This window comes from Pelobates fuscus, chromosome 5 (assembly GCF_036172605.1).
Source record: "Pelobates fuscus isolate aPelFus1 chromosome 5, aPelFus1.pri, whole genome shotgun sequence".
Lineage (NCBI taxonomy): Eukaryota > Metazoa > Chordata > Amphibia > Anura > Pelobatidae > Pelobates > Pelobates fuscus.
Window position 1 is genome coordinate 316,101,713 of NC_086321.1, and position 20,563 is coordinate 316,122,275.

General features: G+C 43.1%; 1 protein-coding gene across 1 annotated transcript; it reads left to right on the top strand.

Annotated features, from left to right (window-relative positions):
- The first annotated feature begins 144 nt into the window (after nucleotides 1-144).
- POLR2E (RNA polymerase II, I and III subunit E) lies at nucleotides 145-20,525 on the top strand. The gene is made up of 7 exons (XM_063457366.1): nucleotides 145-290; nucleotides 9,577-9,751; nucleotides 9,884-9,999; nucleotides 10,122-10,202; nucleotides 13,017-13,075; nucleotides 19,426-19,504; nucleotides 20,151-20,525. The coding sequence occupies exons 1-7, from the start codon at nucleotides 234-236 to the stop codon at nucleotides 20,214-20,216; spliced, it is 633 nt and encodes a 210-aa protein (XP_063313436.1). The 5' UTR covers nucleotides 145-233; the 3' UTR covers nucleotides 20,217-20,525.
- The last annotated feature ends 38 nt before the right edge of the window (nucleotides 20,526-20,563 follow it).

The following is a 20,563-nucleotide window of genomic DNA, read 5'->3' on the forward strand; positions in this document are numbered from 1 at the left end:
TTGCCTTGGCGTTTTACGTCAGCGCCTACACACACAGTGTACTGAACTGCTCCCTCCACCAGGATCGCCGTATCAGCTCAGAGCGCATGCGCACAACAAACATGCCATCCAGAGGTCCTTCGCTGTGTGATTAGGCAATGCAACGGACAGCCTGTGTTTGGGGTCCTCGCAGCAGTCAGGCATTGGTGAGGGAAGCTCGCTGGAGAGCGGCGTGCTAGGATCGTGCTGTTAACATGGATGACGAGGAAGAGACTTACCGACTATGGAAGATCCGAAAGACCATTATGCAGGTGATGTTTAAAAGGAGAGACATGGGGTGCTAGGAATCATGCTGGGAGGGGTCGAGGGATATCACTGTATAGTAATAAAGGTTGGACAAATTAACTTTCTGCTGTTGATCCAAACGAAGGTGGGAAAACAAATTGAAAGCGTTTTAATTATCAGAAGGGGGTGGGAAAGTTCATTCCTGAATCAAGTTTTGCTTAAACCAGCAAGCTGATACCTCACATTGACTATTAGATCCTTGAATATTCTCTTTTGTAAAAGCAAAAACATCAAGAAGTCTACAAATCTAAATAGAATCTTTTAAGACCGACAATTCCACATCTTTAACCCTTTCTTCTACTGTTAGGGGCTTGACAAATTTGCTTGGAATCTAGGAGTCCGCTCAAAAAGTTAGGAGCCAGGTTTTCGATATTTATATCTACTAGCAAAGCTTCACTTTCAACAACAAAAATGCAATTCATAGAGGGACAATATATTCACCAGAACCACTACAGCTTAATGTAGTAGTGGTTCTGGTCCCTGTAGCCTGTTCTTTCAGGCTCTAAAATATAAAGACTGACATTTCAAGAAAAGGTAGTGTTTACATTGCTTATGAAATCACCAAAATTTTTGTCCGAAAATAAGACTATCCCATTTAGGCCAAAAATGGGTCAAATCTGCCAAAAAGGGCAGAGTGACTTGTCAGGGTACCCGACATTGGGAGGGGGCCCCGTGGCTTACACTGTGTGCTGCCGTGTGCGAGGCCCCTCCCATGTGCCTGGGGAGAGAGCCAGTACAGTTTGCAGCTCTGCCCGGTGTGAGATGCACACTGTGCTGTATCTCGCGATCTCTTTCCAATCAGAGCGTTGCTGTGGGTTACCACGGCAACACTCTGACTTCTGGATATCGCGAGATACAGCACAGTCTGCAGCTCACACCGGGCGGAGCTGCATACTGGAAAGACTCCGGACCACCAGGGAGCCAGGACACCGGATCACGGGGGGGGAAAGGTATTTCTAACACCCTCCCTCAGTCACTGTCACCAGTCACCCCATTCCCTCAGTCACTGTCGCCCACTCCCTCTGTCACCAGAGGGTTGGCTGAGATCATCAAGATGAATTAATTCTCAGCCATGGTGGCGGGGCTAGCCACAGCAAGACCGGCATGGTGTGTGAAAAAAGGTAAATAAAATCCCCTTTCTCATGGATCAGAGGGGAGGTCACCTTATTTACAGACATGCACACTCTACTTTTGGGAGAGCTGGAGTGGATCTTTTCCCCGGGGTTTAGTGGTCCTACTTACTGATGCCGGGGCTGGAGTGACGTCATTTTCCGGCTACCGGCATCACTGCAGGAAGATCACAGTTCCCTCGTGCCTCTGTTCCGTACGGCTGCCTCCACATCACATTAGCCTGCCGGCCTCCACTGAAATGGCTAAGAAATCCAAGATGCCAGGACAAAATTCCTAGTAGCCATGGCGACCTGGAATTTGTGGAGCCCTGTGTTAATTGTTACTAAGAGACCACGGGGAGAAAATACAAAAAAGGAGCAGGTAATTCTTTGTAATCACTACCACCTGCAACTTTTTTCGCAAGATTTGACACTTGCCCTTGGTTCACCCTCTTTTGGAATTATTATTATTTAGTTCTTTATATAGCGCAAGCAAATTCCGTAGTGCTGTACACTATTCCAGCCAATGTTTGAGAAAATCAATGCTGAAACGGAATGGGGCAACTTTTTCCTTAGCATATTGTAATTGTGTGGGAAATTTTTAAACTTGTGTCCATTTATGCATGTGCTTGTATGGGCTGGGAACTTTTTCAGGGAAATGTCATGGCTGGCCTCACTGGAATTTACATGTCATCAAAGCACTGAAACCGTGCTTTCTGCATGGTCTGCTCTTGGTTGGCTCTTCTCGGTGGGCAGGCAGAGTGACGTGACAATGTTTATGGATGACCCACCTTCTTGGGCAGCACCAATGGAGAGATGTATTATTTGTTCTGTAGAGTATAATCATTCCCTTCAGGCATTTTGCATTAAACACTGCCTTTTCAGAGAAAATGTAGTGTTTACATTACAGCTTAGGGATACCTCCACTGGCCACTCTACATATGGCTACTAGAAGTGCTTCCTGGGGCAGTGCTGCACAGTGTCTCCACCCTCTGCATGGAGACACTGAACTTTCCTGATAGAGATGCATTATGTATGAGGAGATGCTGATTGCCCAAGCCTGTGTTTGGCTTGTGTTGCCTCTCCTCCTGATCTGACTTATTGACAAGCTTAGCCAATCCAATGCTTTCCTATGTGAAAACATTGTGATTGGCACAGAACATCACCACAGGGGAAGAGCCAGCAGCAGCACAGTGAAACTTTTTTTTACCACTATATGTTTGTGTTCCTTAAAAATATAGTGCATTTTAATCTCCAATAAACCCAGAACCTCCTTGACAGTTTACCCTCAAGGGCATGTCAAAATAGCTAAAGAAGTATAAACCTAATTCTTGCCATGATTCCAACCTCTACCCTAGGAGTCTTAACCCCTTAAGGACGGGGGACGTGCTTTGCTGTCCTTGGGGACCTGGCTCTAAACGCCGGCGGTATGGGGACTTACCAGGGAGTCCCCCTCTTTCCTCTTTGGCCCCCCTTGGGCCATAATTAAAAAAAATAATAATAAAAATGCCCACCCCCCACCAAGGTGTACACACTCTGCATCACACACGCACACTGCATTCATTCATACACACACACATTGCATTCAACTTATTAGTCAAATGGAAGTGCTTGGGAAGCAAAACCAAGCCTCAATAAGCAAACCAGTAACCAACTTCATGCTGCCAAGTTGCATTAACAACGAAACAGCTGTTCATGAGTGGTTCACTATATGTGTATTTTATTGCAGTAAAAGAAAAACAGTATTATGACATTCACAGTTAGAATGTCACGTAGAACTAAAAAAACTTTTTACAATTCTTATTTTCTCCCATTTTTAAAATATTTTATTCATATTAAATTGTTTTATACCTAAATATTTGATGTTAAATGAAAGCCCTGTTTCCCCTGAATCAAATGATATATAATAAGTGTGGGTGCACATAATATGAAAGAGGCGAATTACGCCTGAACAGACATATAGCGCAAATTCAAGTTTTTGTTTTGATCACAACGTGTACATTTGGCTCAGTCCTTAAAGGACCACTCTAGTGCCAGGAAAACATACTCGTTTTCCTGGCACTAGAGTACCCTGAGGGTGCCCCCACCCTCAGGGACCCCCTCCCGCCGGGCTCTGGAGAGAGGAAGGGGTTAAACTTACCTCTTTTTCCAGCGCCGGGCGGGGAGCTTTCCTCCTCCTCTCCATCTTGATCGCGACGTCATCGGCTGAATGCGCATGTGCGGCAGGAGCCGCGCTCGCATTCAGCCGGTCGCATAGGAAAGCATTTACAATGCTTTCCTATGGACGCTTGCGTGCTCTCACTGTGATTTTCACAGTGAGAAGCACGCAAGCGCCTCTAGCGGCTGTCAATGAGACAGCCACTAGAGGATTTGGAGGCTGGATTAACCCTCATTATAAACATAGCAGTTTCTCTGAAACTGCTATGTTTATAAAAAAAAAGGGTTAATCCTAGAGGTACCTGGCACCCAGACCACTTCATTAAGCTGAAGTCGTCTGGGTGCCTAGAGTGGTCCTTTAAGGGGTTAAAGGGACTCTCTAATGCCAGGCAAACAATCCTATTCCTGGCACTGCAGGTCCCCTCCCACCTCCCATCCCCGGTTGCTGAAGGGGTGAAAACTTTTTCCATCCGCCGCCGCTTCTCCCCTTAATCACGTCAGCCGGCGGGGGAGACTGATCCCGCCAGCTGGGGAGACCACGCGCATTAAACCTCTCCATAGGATAATTCTTTTCAATGCTTTCCTATCGGGATTTTCCCTTCGTATAGTGGCAGTACTTACAAGTGGGATGTTCCTTAGGATTCTGGACAAGAAGCTCCCCCTTCTTTAGAATTTAAATGCTGTGCTCCGCCTGCTGCCTCCATATAAGCTGTAACTCAGAGACACTCACCAGTTCTTCTTGTCCCGGCAACGGGACGGAATACATGGCTGTGCAGGACCTTCCTGACCCCAAGGGTGGGTGTACAGTTCTGGTTCTCCGTGTCACCTGCCCTCCTACACGGATCTTAGGTGATTTAAGGTGAGGTTTAACTATTGAACTCTCCTTTTTTTTCACCTTTTGTTTTTATGCATGCTTCTAGAATAAGTCCTATGTCTCCAGATAAGACAGATATAGACAAGATGTCAACTTCTGTTCCAAACACCACAAGTAAATCTAAGCACTTATGTTGTCTGGAATGTGCGTTACCTCTACCTGACGGATGTCGCAAAAATACATGCAATCAGTGCGCAACGGATCGGCTAGTAAAAGCCGAGCAGACTGATATGGCATCCTTCCTGGGCTGGTTTCAGGAAAATTTGTCCCAGACATTTGAAGCTATTCGGGAGAAACTGCCCACACAGCGTAGGAGGAATAGATCTCCTTCTGTGTCTGACGTCTCTTCGCCTTCGGATATTTCCAGCCTGGCTTCAAGTGTGGAGGAGGGGTTTCCACCAGAAGAGCTGAAGAAATGTATTAAAGAAGTGACGACGGCGGTACAAGAAACTGAACCTACCAAGGGTAAGGTTAAAGGTTTCCCAATGTCTCCTTAAATCTTGGATCTCCATCATAGAGAATGAAAGAATCTTGAAAGACGTACGTTCAAGTCAAGCTACAGTCTGGAGAAAAATGGGAAGATCTTCCTAAGTGGATGTTCAGATTGACCAGCTATCAAAGAAAACCACTATACCCATTGGCGAAGTCTCAGGGCTTAAAGACCCAATGGACGAACGGGCCGAAACTTCGTGTAGTAGAATATTCCAGGCCGCAGGATATCAGTGCAGAGCTGAATTTGCAGGTTCAGCGGTCCTCAGAGCTCAGAGCGTTTGGCTACTAGCCCTGGAAGATTCCATTATGGGAAATCTGATACAGATCCTTCCCATCTCTTGTTCCTACTGAAAGATGAGTTTTCTTTGTTTATCAGCGAGGATTATGGGTTTGTCGTCAGTAGCCAGAAGAGCTCTTTGGCTACGAACATGGACAGCTGACTCTGCGTCTAAGGCATCCTTATGTGAATTACCCTTTGAAAGGAACAAAAATTTTTTTTATTTTTTTTTGGCACTCCTTTGGAAGACATTGTTAGACAGATGTCTGATACGAAGAAAGCCCTGCCTCTGGATTCAAGAACCCAGGGATATTAAAGTTTTCAGTACAAGGGTCAGAGGTCCTTTCGTTACCAGGGCGGTTTTGCAGGTTTCAAAAGCATGATGGCCTTTGGCCATACCAGCCTGAAAATCCCTGATCTCGTCAGATCTCAGAAGCCATCCAGACTCGGGCCTGGTTAGTACTTGTATGGGAGACCAACTATGTACCTCAAATAAACAGCCAGTGGTCTTGACAGGAATCCAACAGGCATGACAAAAGAGGAAGTTTGACGCCATAAGAATGGGAGGACGCCTTCGGTTCTTCACCCAAGACTAGGAAAGAGTGCTTCATAGGTGGATTACAAGAACCATTTCAGAAGGTTACAGAATAAAGTTTCATCGAAACCACGTCCATCCTTCCTACTGTCAAGCTATCCATCAAGAGTAAACAAATTCTCTTTTTCTTTAAGAAATGTGGTAGAGAGGTACCCAAACGTTGGGTATTTCAGGGAGTTTACTCACGCCTTTTTTTTCTGGTTCAAAAACCAGATGGAAACTGGTAAACACCTGCTTACCATGACAGAAGTTCCGTATGGAACGTTTTTTGTCTTTTGACACACATTTTACAAAGGGAGATTACATGGCAGAGTTGGTTTAAATATGCTTATCTCCATGTACCGGTTTTAGAATCTTCCCGGAAGTTTCTCAGGTTTGCGGTTCTAGCAACACTGGCTTATTGGTCTAGTGGTATGATTCTCGCTTCAGGTGCGAGAGGTCCCGGGTTCAAATCCGGAAGTGCCCAAGCATTCTTGTTTCAAGAAAGCGAAGGATTCTCCATTTACATTTAAACTCTTCCCTTTGGCCTGTCCTCAGCTCTTCGAGCTTTTACGGAAATCCTGGCATCCATAGCAGTGGTTTTACGTCTGAAAGGTATCTCGATTGTTCCATACCTGGACGTTTGGTTCCTGAAGGCCCAATAAAGACAACTGCTAAATCTTCATCTCACGATTACAATGAAGGTTTTAAGAGATCACGGTTGGATCCTGAACCTGGAAAAATCCAAGCTGACGGCGTCACGAAGTCTAGAGTTCTTGGGTCTTAGAGGAAATTCACAGTCCCTCTCTCTTTTTCTACCATTAGTGAAACAATTGAGGATTTTAAAAGCCGTATCAAAGCTGCATAAAAACCTAAGTTCAATCAGAGATGCTATGAGGTTCTAGGCCTCCTCGCTTCTGCAATCCCAGCAGTGGCTTGGGCAAAGGCAGAAGCAATACCATTGCAATGGGACATCCTTTCCCAATGGACACGAAAACAGGGAGATCTAGACTCTCCCTTCCACCTATCCAAAAGGGTGAAAGGACTCCTGAACTGGTGGAAAAACAGAAGCAAAATCCCAAAGGGCCTATCGTTTGCTCAGAAACAATGGTTTATGATATCCACATATGCCTCCCAGATGGGTTGGGGCGCCCATCTAGCTTCTCAGTTCCGTCAGGGTCTTGGAACAGAGTGGAGTCAGGCGCTTCCTGAAGTTTCAGGGATTAATGCGGTTTGGAAGGCACTGGTTTCCTTCCGTTCAGCCATCACAAATCAGGCAATGAGGATTCAGTCGGACGACGCCACTACAGTGGTTTTTTTCGCCAGGGTGGCACGAAGGTAAAAGCTCTTCAAAAGCTCTGCTACCTCATATGTCTTGGGCTCAAGCGAATCTTCTCGCTATATCAGCTACCCAGGTCAGAGGGTCTCTAAAATTAGTTCAGACGGCCTCAGCCGTAGACTTTGGTCCCAGGCAGACTGGGCACTGTCAAGCTACATTTTTTGGCGCTGGGTTCACGCTTCGGCAGGCCGGAGATAGACCTGTTTGCCACAAGGAGATACAGGAAAGTTCTATGTTTGGCTTCTCTCCATTCAGGAGAGTACCCAGTTGTCCTAGACGGTCTATCGATACCTTGGACCTTCGACATGGCTTCTGTTTTCCCTCCTGTCGCTCTTATACCACGGATTGTTCATAAGTAAGATGAAGAAGGCAAGTAATTGGCAGTCCTGCCCTTCTGGCCGAACAGGAGTTGGTTTTCGGAAGTGGAAAACTTGACAATCTCACGTTGGCATCTCCAGTCTCTTCTCAAATATTGGAGAATGTGACTCTCCCCGTGGAAACTCTGGATATTTTTCACCTGACTGCATGGTTGCTGCAAGGGTGATCCTTCAAGGCCATGGTCTCTCTGACCTTTATGTGATGTGTTGCTGTCTTCTGTCCGCTGGTCCACTTCGTAAATCTATTTCAGAGTTTGGATGAAGTTCAGAACCTGGTGTTCACTTCGAGGTTGGATCCGGCCAAAGCCTCTATCCCGGAAAGTCTTTCTTTTTTGCAAGATGGGTTTGAAGCCGGCCTGGGAGTTTTACGCTCAGAGGCCAGATTTCAGCTCTAAATCACTTCCTGGTTCGGGGCTTTGCCTCAAACCTGCTTTTTCTAAGATTTCTTAAGTCCATAAGGCTTAAGAGGCCTCCTAAGTAGTACCTTTCCCTACTTGGGATCTGTCTGGTGCTTCGAGCCCTTTGTGAACCACCATTTGAACATTTACTGGAGGTTCCTATCAAGTTTCTTACTTTCAAGATGGTTTTCCGGGTGCCTATCGCCTCTGCTAGTTGAGTAGGTGTGATCCGAGCTCTCTCTTTCTCTCCGGAATTCACCTTTTTCATCGCGACTGGGTGGTCCTGCACACCAAGCCTTCTTTTTTGCCTAAGGTTTTTTCTGGTGCTGCGATTACCAACCTATTGTCCTACCGGGGTTTTATCATTTTCCTACGTCGGATCTGGAAAGAATGTGACATCTCCTAGATGTTAGAAGATCCCTGAAAATCTGTCTTCAGATGACTCAGGGATTAGATCCTTAGATCTATGTGTATTCTTTCATGGCGCTAACAGGGGTTGTGCTGTCTCAGGGCCCTCTTTGGCCTGATGGCTAACGTATACAATCAGGTTGGCTTATCAATCCAAAGGGATTCCCCTTAGTTTCCCTTTAAAGGCTCGTGCCTCTAGAGCTATGACGACCTCCTGGGCTGAAAGAGCAGCCGCCTCACCTGCAGACATCTGCAAAGCTGCTGCTTGGTCTTCCTTACATATTTTATCAAGCATTGTAGGCTGGACGTATTCTCATCATCTGAAGCTGCTTTGGGCGTAAGGTGCTACAAGCTGTGGCCTGCTGAGTTCCCACCCTTTGTTGTTTGCAGGGGTCTTGCTATATCCCACTTGTAAGTACTGCCACTATACGAAGGGAAAAACTGTAATTTTACTTACCGTAAATTCCTTTTTTCTTAGTATAGTGGCAGTACTGGCTTTCCCTCCGCTTTCAAATAGATTAAATTCTATGCATCATTCGGTCTCCGTTTTGGTTCTTTTGTATTACTGGTGAGTGTCTCTGAGTTACAGCTTATATGGAGGCAGCAGGCGGAGCACAGCATTTAAATTCTAAAGAAGGGGGAGCTTCTTGTCCAGAATCCTAAGGAACATCCCACTTGTAAGTACTGCCACTATACTAAGAAAAAAGGAATTTACGGTAAGTAAAATTACTGTTTTTAGCACGTTGGAGGTCCTCACACAGCGTGAGGACGTCCAGCGACACTATAGCACAGAAAACCTGTGCTATGGACCAGGAAGTGCCCTCTAGTGGCTGTCTAGTAGACAGCCACTAGGGGAGGACTTAACCCTGCAAAGTAACTATTGCAGTTTATGAAAACTGCAATAATTACAGTTGCAGGGTTAAGGGTAGTGGGAGTTGGCACCCAGACCACTCCAAGAGGCAGAAGTGGTCTGGGTGCCTGGAGTATAAGAAAGACTGGTCTCTGTGAGGGCAAATCACAGTGATGTTTCTTTGGCTGTCCTTGTTTTAGGTGTCCCACAATGAAAGACCTTAGGGGAGAACTCAAAGCTGGTGAATTCTCAGCAAGATCAGGTCTTGATTAGCAAACAGGAGAATTAGTAAATGTGCGTGGGGGAAAAAAAAAATGTAGCATGTGCAGCAACTCCTGAAGCTAATCGGTTGTCTTTTAAAACTAACCTGTTAATGCCTTTTTTTTTTTTTTTTTAGCTCTGTCATGATCGAGGTTACTTGGTGACCCAAGATGAGTTGGATCAGACTTTGGAAGAGTTCAAGGGACAATTTGGTGACAAACCAAGTGAGGGACGTCCCCGCCGTACAGACCTTACAGTGCTAGTAGCTCATAATGATGACCCAACTGACCAGATGTTTGTATTCTTCCCAGGTAAGTTGTCACCACATGTCAGAAGAATCCTGACCATCAATAGAACAACAAGCAAAGTTAGAAAAACATATTTTGTGGTTTTTTTTTTATTGTTTGTTTTTAAATAATTTTTTTTTTTTTTTATATATATAGAGGAACCCAAGGTTGGTATTAAAACCATTAAGATGTACTGCCAGAGAATGCAGGAAGAAAATATCACCAGAGCTATCATTGTGGTGCAACAAGGAATGACTCCATCGGCTAAACAGGTAATGAGAGAGAAACTAATGAAACATTTATTTTCTAAATAGCCACTTTAAATGTGGCTATTTGCCCCCCTGCAATTATACCATGATATGTTAACATGCTACATCTTTCCATCTCTTTTCAGTCTTTGGTTGACATGGCACCAAAATACATTCTAGAGCAATTTCTGCAGCAAGAGCTCCTGATCAATATTACAGAACATGAGGTAACTTCTCATTTTTTTTTCTCTGCTAATCAGCCGTTTGTTTATGCTCTGTATGCTATCACAAAGTCCCACTTGTGACCAAGACTGTTTGCCTTTGACACTTTTACTATGTGTATATTCTGCTATAATAGATTGAAAAGAAGGCGTCAGATGCTAGACAAGAATAATTAAGTATCAAAAAGATAAATAATCCCAAACAGAAATTAAATCTTAGACAATTACCACCAAAGATATTCTCATTCCTGATGGTAGTACTAGAAGACAGTTTAAAAGAAAAAAAATATTTTTATTTTGACTTAATTACACAACGCCACATAAAAACAGCAAAAACAAACACGAAGTGAAGAAAATAAATCGTGAAAAAATGTGAGGAAAGTAAATAGTGTAATTAAAATAAAGGGGAAAACAGAAAATCTTAGATTCTTTGCACTCACATTAGATATATGCTACTATGTAGCTTGAACTTAGTTTTGTTACAAAGTATACTATCTTAAATAGATATTGTAGAAGGAAAGTTAATATTGTAAGTAAACTCTAAATTGGACATAGAGTCAAAAGAACAAAAAAGCGTCACGGAGAAAGGGTAATCCTATGCAGATGAAAAAAAAATTGTGTGTGTGTGAACAGAGTATAGATAAAATATTCAGTGTATTTCCACATTAGCTGAAGATTAAAATGTAGTATAAAGGCGGACTTGAAACTATAAAGGGACAAATTTGTTCAAATGTGGCAAATTATTCTAATCTGGTTTGTTAGTACTAATCTAATCTGGTCTGTTAGTAGCTGTTGTACATTCAAAAACACTTTTGTTTGGAATGCACTGCATACAGGCTACAGGTACTTCTAATTTGCCTCGTTATAGTTTCAAGTCTTCCTTTATATTGATACCGAATTGAATATGAATTATAATATAGAATGATCGTTTTCTTTCCGAAGGTTCTATTCTGCTATAATGTAATTCTTTCTCATTCAGTGCACCCCCGCACACACCCTTATGTATGGAAAAAGTATTTTGTAAAATATAAAAACATCACTTATTTTGCTTATAATTTCTATGCAACTATATAAAACACTAATTAATCATGATTGTTAAATACCTCCTGTCTGGCCTTCAATTTGTTTTAGGAAATTATAAGACACATATTAAAAGGAGTATACGATGGCTTTAAAGCTAAAACTGGTATGCTGACACTGCAACTTTAATAGCAATTACAGCATCCAAAACCACTATATAGTTTCAGAAGGCAGAGACCACAAAGTATTTAAAGGCATTTAATTACTATTTAGAAAAATCTTTTTAGTTTTCTTTAGGATTTTGATAAATTATTAAAATAAGTCTGGTTTTCTGTAAATTTAAATAAATGCTTATGTGCCTTAAAGGGAAACTCCAGTGCCAGGAAAACAATCCGTTTTCCTGGCACTGGAGGTACCCTCTCCCTCCCACCCCCCAATCCCCGGTTACTGAAGGGGTGAAAACCCCTTCAGTCACTTACCTGAGGCAGCGACGATGTCCCTCGTCGCTGTCTCCTCCTCCGCGCCGCTTCTCCACCGGCCGGGGAGACCTAATGCGCATGCGCGGCAATGCCGCGCATGCACATTAGCGCTTCCCGTAGGAAAGCATTGAAAACGATTTTTAACGCTTTCCTATGGGGAAATGAGCGACGCTAGAGGTCCTCATACAGCGTGAGGACGTCCAGCGACGCTCTATCAAAGAAAATCTTTGCTAGAAATCAGGAAGTGACCTCTAGTGGCTGTCTAGTAGACAGCCACTAGAGGTGGAGTTAACCCTGCAATGTGTAATTATTGCAGTTTAAAAAAAACTCCAATAATTACACTTACAGGGTTAGGAGTAGTGGGAGTTGGCACCCAGACCACTCCAATGGGCAGAAGTGGTCTGGGTGCCTGGAGTGTCCCTTTAAATAGCCTGTATATAAAAAATAAATAATAAAGCAAACCGAAATAGGTGTCAGGTAAGGAAGAAAGAATGGTCTTGCGCGTGGAACTATTTTCAGCTAATAGGTCCCTCAAGAGGTTCCTCTGTACACTTCCAGAGGATTCCATGTTTTGTGTTGCCATTCTTCAGTAAACAATTATCACCAATCTCTTGTTTTTCACATATATTTAATATTTGTTTAGACCGTTTCATTAGTGTCCCAATACTGTAAAGCCCCTAGATTTGCATTCTGCTACTGACCATGAATATAGCAATGTTCCTACATAGGTGTTTTCCAGAATCTTGAGTTATAGGCCCAAAATAATTTCACATGTTTAATAATTGACTTGTATGTCATTTTTGAGACACAATTGCAGTCTTCCCCCACCCAAGGTGCCTCACTTGTTAATTTGTTAAAACATTTTTTTAAATGTATTGCTTGTATTATTTATTCCATTAATCACTTTCCCCTGAATTTTGCCTCACAGTATTTTGTCTATTTTTTGGCTTAATGAAAGGACACTAGACATCCAATTGAAGTAGTCTGGGTGCAGTGTCTCTGTCCCCTTAACCCTACAAGTGAAAACATTGCAGTTTACATTGCAGGCTTAAGACTGCCTCTAGTGGCTCTCTCCCAGACTGCCACCAGAGGCACATCCTGGCCTTTTTGAATGAGGATGTTAAGTGTCTTGAAAATCTCCATAGGAAAGCATAGGTGGGGGAGGGAGGTGGAATTGACACTCAAGTTTTGTATTTCTAACACTGTTGTGTTTCTTTAAATTACAAAATCATCCTCCAACTATGTTATGAATCTGGTTTGTTTCTTTCCATTATAGTATTTTGTGTGGTGTGCTTTATTATCTCTACCTTATTGTTTTCAGCTGGTTCCTGAACATGTGGTGATGACGAAGGATGAAGTGACAGAGTTGCTGGCCCGATAGTATCCTTTTGATGTCTAAAGAAGGCATATTTAATGACATTTTCCTAGCATATGGTGGCAGTACACAGATGGGTTGTGCTTCCATATGCTGGCACAAGTAGCCTGAAAAATAATAAGATTTAAATTGCTCCTCCCCTTTATAATCTCCACATTACCTTTACTAACCAGTTCTTCTTGTCCCAGCACGGAACGGATAGGTAGTCTCTCAAGTCTTGGTGAGGCACACATGATGTGATTAGGGGGAAGTCTGTCCCATAGCTGCCAGGGTGGTACGCTGAGTGACCTGGGTTCGTTGCCTCCAAATGTTACGGAGCAAGGGGAGGGTAGGCTCTTTTATGCTGAGGATGGCAACGACAATCCTAATTTAGAGGTCAAGGTGGTGCGCCTGTGCACAGCAGTGGAACGCATGCAGATGGCCTTGCGTTCCACTGAAGTTCCAAACACGCAGAACTTGAACTCTAGCGCTATTTAAGCTGTGCTAGACCCTCCCATACGGAGAATTTTTTTTTTTTTTTCTGAAACTCCTAGTACGTCATCTAGTGTGGAGGTGGGGTTCCCACCAGACGAGCTAAGGAAGTGTTTTTTTTTTTTTTTTTTTTTTTTTGTGAGTAAAGATTTTCCCTCAAAATCTAAGGGAAAACGGTTTTCCTGTTCAGAAAAAGCTGCTTAATGTACAGAGAGTGGAAAATCCAGAAAGGAAGACTTTCATTTCAATATACTTAACCCCTTAAGGACCAAACTTCTGGAATAAAAGGGAATCATGACATGTCACAAATGTCATGTGTCCTTAAGGGGTTAACCCCTTAAGGACACATGACATGTGTGACATGTCATGATTCCCTTTTATTCCAGAAGCTTGGTCCTTAAGGGGTTAAAGAGCCTTTTAACAAAACAAAGTGATAAGTGGGAAGAACTTCCTAAAGTAGACATTCAGGTGGCTCAACTATCAAAGACATCACAGTTGGGTTATCAATCGAAAAAAATCTCATCTTTACTCTTCAACAGAAACTCTATTTCTAGGGTTAATTATGAATTTAAAAAAACATCTCTTTGTACCTTACTCCAGAAAGAAAGAGTAGCTTTTATGCAAAGAGAACAGAGTTGTTCAATCTGGAGGGCCATGTGTGTTAACATCATCAATTCCAGCAGTGAAATGGTCAAGGGCATCTGCAATGGGAAACTGGAAAAGTCGTCAAAAAGGAAGACTATGTAGATTTGGAAATAGTTCTTTCCTCCCTGTCAGAAGTCAACTCATTTGGTGGAAAGAATCAAGTTTCCTCTCAAAAGGTCTGTAATTCAAACAAAAAGAATGGCTAATCGTGACGACAGACGCCTCTCAACTAGGTTGAGGGTCTCCTTTCCAGTCCCATATGTGCCAAGGCATCTGGTCTGCTCACCAATCATCCAATTTCAGGGAATTAAGTCGTCCTCAATGCTCTCCTTCATTTCAAACCATGGATCAAGGGCAAAGCAGTGAGAATTCAGTCAGACAACAGAACAACAGTTGCTTATTTGAACAGACAAGGGGGAACGAGCATAAAAAAACGTAATCTTCTCTGTTCAAACTTTTTTCTTTGGGCACAAAAGGAAATAGAAGATTTGGCCGCCACACACATAAAGGGGAAAGACAATGTAGTGGCAGACAAATTGAGCAAGTCAAGATGGTCTCTCAATCCAGACCTGTTTTTAGTTCTCTCCAGAAAATTCGGAACTCCAGATGTGGATCTTATGGCAAGTAGGATAAATCGCAAGTCTAGATGTTTGCTTCTCTGCACAAACAAGATCAACCTCACTGTGTAGATGGAATGTCCATCAGTTGGAATTTCAGACTGGCTTACATATTCCCTCCAGTAGCTTTAATTCCAGGAATCCTCCAAAAGATCAGGTCGGAACGGCCCCTTGTGCTGGCAATTATCCCTTAACTGCCCAACAGAAGTAATTTTTTGGAGTTACAGATGATGGTTGTAACATTCAGACCTTCTTTGTCTGCCTTGCCATTTCTTAGTGAAAGAATTCGCCTTTGAGTTATTGATTAGGCATTTCTTCAAAGAAATCCTGCTTCCAAGACCTCCTCATAAGTCATTTGTCCTTAGTTCTGACGGCTCTATTTGAATAATCCTTTGAACCACTAGAAGATGTTCCTTTAAAATGTATTTTTCTCAAGACGGCATTCCTTGTGGCTATTACTTCGGCAAAGAAAATTGGGGAAATTCAAGCTCTCTTCATGAGACAAATTTACAATTTTTCATCAGGATAGGGTTATTTTATATCTTAAACCTTCTTTTTTGTCAAAGGTCATCTCTATGAGATCAATTATCTCTATGATATCAATTAGCCTCTTATTCTCCCTTCGTTTTGTAGTGCTGCCACTTCTCCTCAAGAACTCAAATTTCACACATTGGATGCTCAACGTGCTTTACGGATTTTTCTTCAGATATCTGCTCCTTTCAGGATATCAGATCACTTATTCATTGGATTCCAAGGAAAGTCTCGGAGCAAATTAGTCTCCAGAACTACCATTGCTAGGTGGCTTACTGAAACTATCATGCTCTCATATTTACGTTCCGGTCTTCAATCTCTAATCTCTATCAAAGCTCATTACACCAGAGCCATGTCTACTTAATGGGCAGAATGTGTTAACGCTTCTCGAGATGACATTGGCCGAGCTGCGACTTGATCTTCGCTTCCCACATTTATAAAACACTACAGGGTAGACCTCTTCTCATCCTCAGCTGCTTTCGGGCATGAGGTGCTCCAAGCAGTTGTGTCCTGACTGGCCTCACTTAGTTTTCTTTGGGATCTTGCTATATCCCTTCTGTGTACTGCCACCGTATGCTAGGAAAAACAGAAATCTTTTTTCCTTAATATGGTGGCAGTACAATATCCTTCCCTGCTCTATATTTTTTGGCATGAAATGGAGTCCGTTGTTCTTGGTATTAACTAGTTGGTAAAGGAAACATTGGTGATGATTATAAAGTGTGAAAGGGAGGAACAATTTAAATTAATATCTTTCAGGCTACTTGTCCCAGCATATGGAAGCACAACCCATCTGTGTACTGCCACCATATTAAGGATAAAGAATTTACAGTGAGTAAAAAGTTTTTTGTTTCGGAGCATTCTAGGACATGTAGTACGTAGCCTAATATTGACCAACACCAACTTCCCAGGATATAGTTGTGTACCATTTCGAGAGAGCCGGAAATATTTCTCAAACCAATCCATAAGCACCATATATGGCCCAGATTTTAGAAGTGCTGTTAGAGGATTTAGTTTATGTACCATATTTTTTTGGAATATAAGACACACTAGAAATTTAGGATAAACAAAAATATAAAACAAACCTGTACCATAATTACAGTAAACATAGGTATGTGTGTATAGGGGTGTAGTAGTGTGTGTAAAGAATTCATTGTATGTGTGTGTGTAAAGGAGGAATTGTGTATGGGTAAGGGATGCAGTGTCTGTGTGGTTATTTACAGGGTACAGAAGAGATGTTTTATATCTTATTTCGTATGTTCATTTCGCCTCCCTGACTTTTACTCCTGGTCAGGAAGGATGTCACGGAATTCACCTGTGGTTAAAATTTGCCTTACAAATCCCTGGTTGTCCAGTGGTATTGTGAGGACCTAGCTTGCACCTCTGCCGGGTACAAGCACTTATTGCGTAATTCGGCATTGGGAAGGGTAAAAGTTTGCCCTGGTAATGTACTGATTAGAATGTACTTGCACAAGAGAGGGGAAATAGCAGAAGTGCAGACAGAGGGTCTGCCAGGCTCTCTCTTCAACAAAAGTCTAAAATGGCACGGTAAGGGATACGTTTGATCTCCCTCACTGTGCCTGATCATCGTCTATATGTAGAAATACTCACAAATGAACACAAAATATAGGCTGCATTTAGCATATAGCACGAAGGCAGGCCGTTTCTTACACCAAATTTGAAAAAAATTGGTGTCCTTTATTCAAAAAATTACTGTATATAAGACGTTGTAGACTTGGGATGCTCCCTGTATCTTTTCATATGGTTGGGGAGCGGGACCGACTGTCCTCTCCCAAGGTGTCTCTGGCTGTCGCTGGGGAAAGAGACCGACCGTCTCTTCTCCCAATAACACACTCTGCGACTGGGGAGGAAGGACGGCACTCTCTCCCTGTAATGCATACTGCCGCTGGGCAGTGAGACTGACCGTCTCAACTCCCTGTAACATACTCTGCTGCTGGGGAGGAAGGACGACACACTTCTTTCCCTGCAACTCTGTCTGCCGCTGGGGAGAGAGACCGACAGTCTCTTCTCCCAATAACCCACCTTACATCTCCATCTGGGGTTGGAGATCTGGGCAGGCTGCCCAGTATCCCTGTAGGGCCGGTGGAGAGACCTCAGTCCCATCTCCACCTGCCAACTGGGGGTCTTCCCAGGACCAGTCGATAAGGTCTCTTATCTCTGGGGCAGGTTGGGACGTAGATGGTATAGTACCCGGGTCTCCTGATGACCGGCTTAGTTGCTGGGGAGGAGGGACGAAACTCAACACTCCCGGTGGTATTACAGTCCATAAGCCCCATCATGTTGGAGACAGGTGGTGTTACACTTTGGAGCAAGCGAGCATAGTCCTGACCGAGCTCGCTCTGCAGGTTAACCAGGTAGGACAAATCCTGTCTTAATTCTGCCACCAATGTAAGCCCCAAGCTGATTTGTCGCAGATACATCCGTTGTGGGTACTGTCCAGGTTCTCAAACCCCAGGGAATCCTCAAAAGCCTCCCACAACGGCCCAGGCCTAACGTAGTCCTTCATTCATACAACCATAACTCAATTTCAACCAACCGCTCCAGTTCTCTTACACACTCCTCTAGGGGCTGTTCTTCCCAAAACTGCATTCGTAGGTCGAATTGGTCCCATAGGCGTTGGTTGGAATCTGGGAACATTTCTCCTAGGACCCCCACCCAGAGTTCAGTTTGGAGCGTCACCCTCCATTACAACTCTTTCAGCTGAGAGCGGGTAATCCAAACTGCGCCGAGCTTCCTGTAACTGCTGCATACTGCCCGACGGTACTTGCATCGCATCTCTGAAGTAGTGCAGGTTTTCCCAAGGCTAGGAAGCCATCCCATTGCTGCCAACCAACATAACGGAGCTCCCTCTACTGCTTGTTCGGTACCTCCACCAAGGACCGCTTACTAGCTGGAACAGGGGACAAACCGCAGTACTTCCGCCCACAGTTGCCGTGGCTTGATCAGGTCCCCGAAACCGCTCTCTCCTGGAGCCGAATGGGGAACTCGCTCTAGCACCCCCCAGGCACTGGACGACACTCAGTCCTGGGAGCTCTAGTCCTTACAAAGACTTTTTCCGTTGAATCCTCCACACTGGAACATTGATTAAAGAATAGCCCTTTCCCCTCCCAATAACGAGACGACACACAGTTCTGGGAGTACAAGCTGGAATGCGTTTAATGGTAGCCACAACTGGCCTTATATGCAGGTCCCCATGCAAGTGTCACTCCCCCTGGACCTGAGAGTAGACTACAGTAAAAACATACAAACTATATTTGGCTCTCAGGTCCAGGACACTCCCATACAAAACAAGATAATCTCTCCCCTGTACCTGGGAGATAATTGAGTCAAGCACTGTATTAAACTTCATTATCTCCAAGCACAAAAAAGACATTTCCTAAACACCCCAAAAGTACATTACAAATTCATAAAACCACACAAAAGTTACATTCCCCTGATCGTCACGTTCTGGGTGGCCAACATATCCAAAAATCACCCAGATCGGTTCAGGGGTTCAGAAATTTCCTGGAAGTCATAATTTGACCGAACGCACGCGTGGTCCCCTAGTAGTTCCATAGAATCGCAGCTAAGTGCCGCTGTGGACCGACCAGGAACCCCAAAGTCTTCATGACAAAAATAGTTCCAGGGATTTTGCAGCTAAGTTCCCCTGAAGTCTATTTGCGGTTTTGGTCCATGCAAACTGCCGCCAGGGAGCTAGCGTTCGGTTCTATGTGCACGAATGGAAAGTGCCGAACCAGGGGGAATAAAATATGGGTCTTTACAGTCGCTGACCTGGCCCATAGTCTGTGGGCAGGAGGCTGGCAAGCAGGCTCCTCCAGGAGCTTGTGGCAAACTCACGAGGACAGGGGAGTTTGTCACAGAGGCAGAATATGAATTGGGTCTGTCCACTTGTATCTATTCCTGCCACACAACTTGCCCCACAGAAAAAAATAGAGGTTGTAAAGAATTGGTAAATACTAGTGTAGGACAAATTTCAATTACGTTTGACTAAAGGCATTAAAAGAGCCAGTTAGACCTGTAAAATAAAACTGCATATATATTTTCTTTATTAAATTCCTTAACAATTTGTTTAGTAAACTGAGAGAGTCCCAACTTCCTCGTATCCAGGCTGGAGACCCAGTGGCAAGATATTTTGGATTAAAGCGAGGTCAAGTAAGTAGTAAATGACAAATTAGTGTTTTGTTTGTTTTTCATGTTTTTGTAATCATTCTTTTGGTAAGATTGAAGGATGTGTGTTCAGTATTTAGTGCAGCTGAAAAAGTGCATTGCTGTTGAGTAAAAGCTGGACTTATGGTTGCTAGATTTGTCCTTTTTAAACACTTCATTGCTTAGTGAATCAGTCCATGTCTCCATTTAAAGGAATCTCTACTCACAACACACTTCCTTTGCATGCTAAAGTACGTAATATTTATTTAAAGGGATTCTATAGTGGTAGGAAAACAAAGCTGTATACCTGGCACTATCGCTCCTTTATAAAGGAACTCTCTGAAAAAAACAGTCATAATCATCAACTTTCTAAACCCATTTTTTGTAATATATAAATATATTATACATTTATATCCGGTATAAGTAAACAGAGAATTCTTGGGAAATGATAGTTCTTTATACAGAGCATGGTAATAATAAAGTATATGAATTTCTTTGTGGTGTTTAAAATATAATCCATCCAGAGATGGACTGAACAGAGTACATGTCACTTTACCCCTTTTTCTATATACTGGTGTGTGAAATACTGGCCTTAAATCCTATTTTATTGTCTGTGTGTTTATAGAATCTCCTTTTCTTCTGTTTTCATCAGGTGGTAAAGATTATTCGTCCTAGTGAAACCGCTGGCCGTTATATCACATATCGCTTGGTACAGTGAAGTACAACCATCCTATGATTAGAGACTGGAAGCAATGTGCTTTTTTTTTTTTTTTTTAACTTTAATGGTGAAATGTCACATTTTGTGACTCACTGTTTTCAACAAAGAGGACAATTTAGAAGATGAGGAACATAATGCTCTGTTTTGTTATCGGCTCCTCCCCCTTTTCTACATTGAAGCAAGTGCATGTTTTCTCTTAAATATGTGGTTACTTTCAAGAACTAGCCGTATGTATTCGCTTTTATAAAGTGATTTTGATTACCTGTTCTAAATTAATAAATAAAGCTGCGCTTGGTTTAAAAACGGCAATGCATTTTTTTCTTAGAAAATTTGTTTTATTTAAAAAG

Bases quoted from the DNA above. Each gene is read 5' to 3' on its own strand.
- POLR2E (XM_063457366.1), top strand. From the start codon at position 234: ATGGATGACGAGGAAGAGACTTACCGACTATGGAAGATCCGAAAGACC. The intron at 10,000-10,121 runs GTAATGAGAGAG...ATCTCTTTTCAG, and splicing joins TGACTCCATCGGCTAAACAG to TCTTTGGTTGACATGGCACC. The intron at 10,203-13,016 runs GTAACTTCTCAT...TATTGTTTTCAG, and splicing joins TCAATATTACAGAACATGAG to CTGGTTCCTGAACATGTGGT.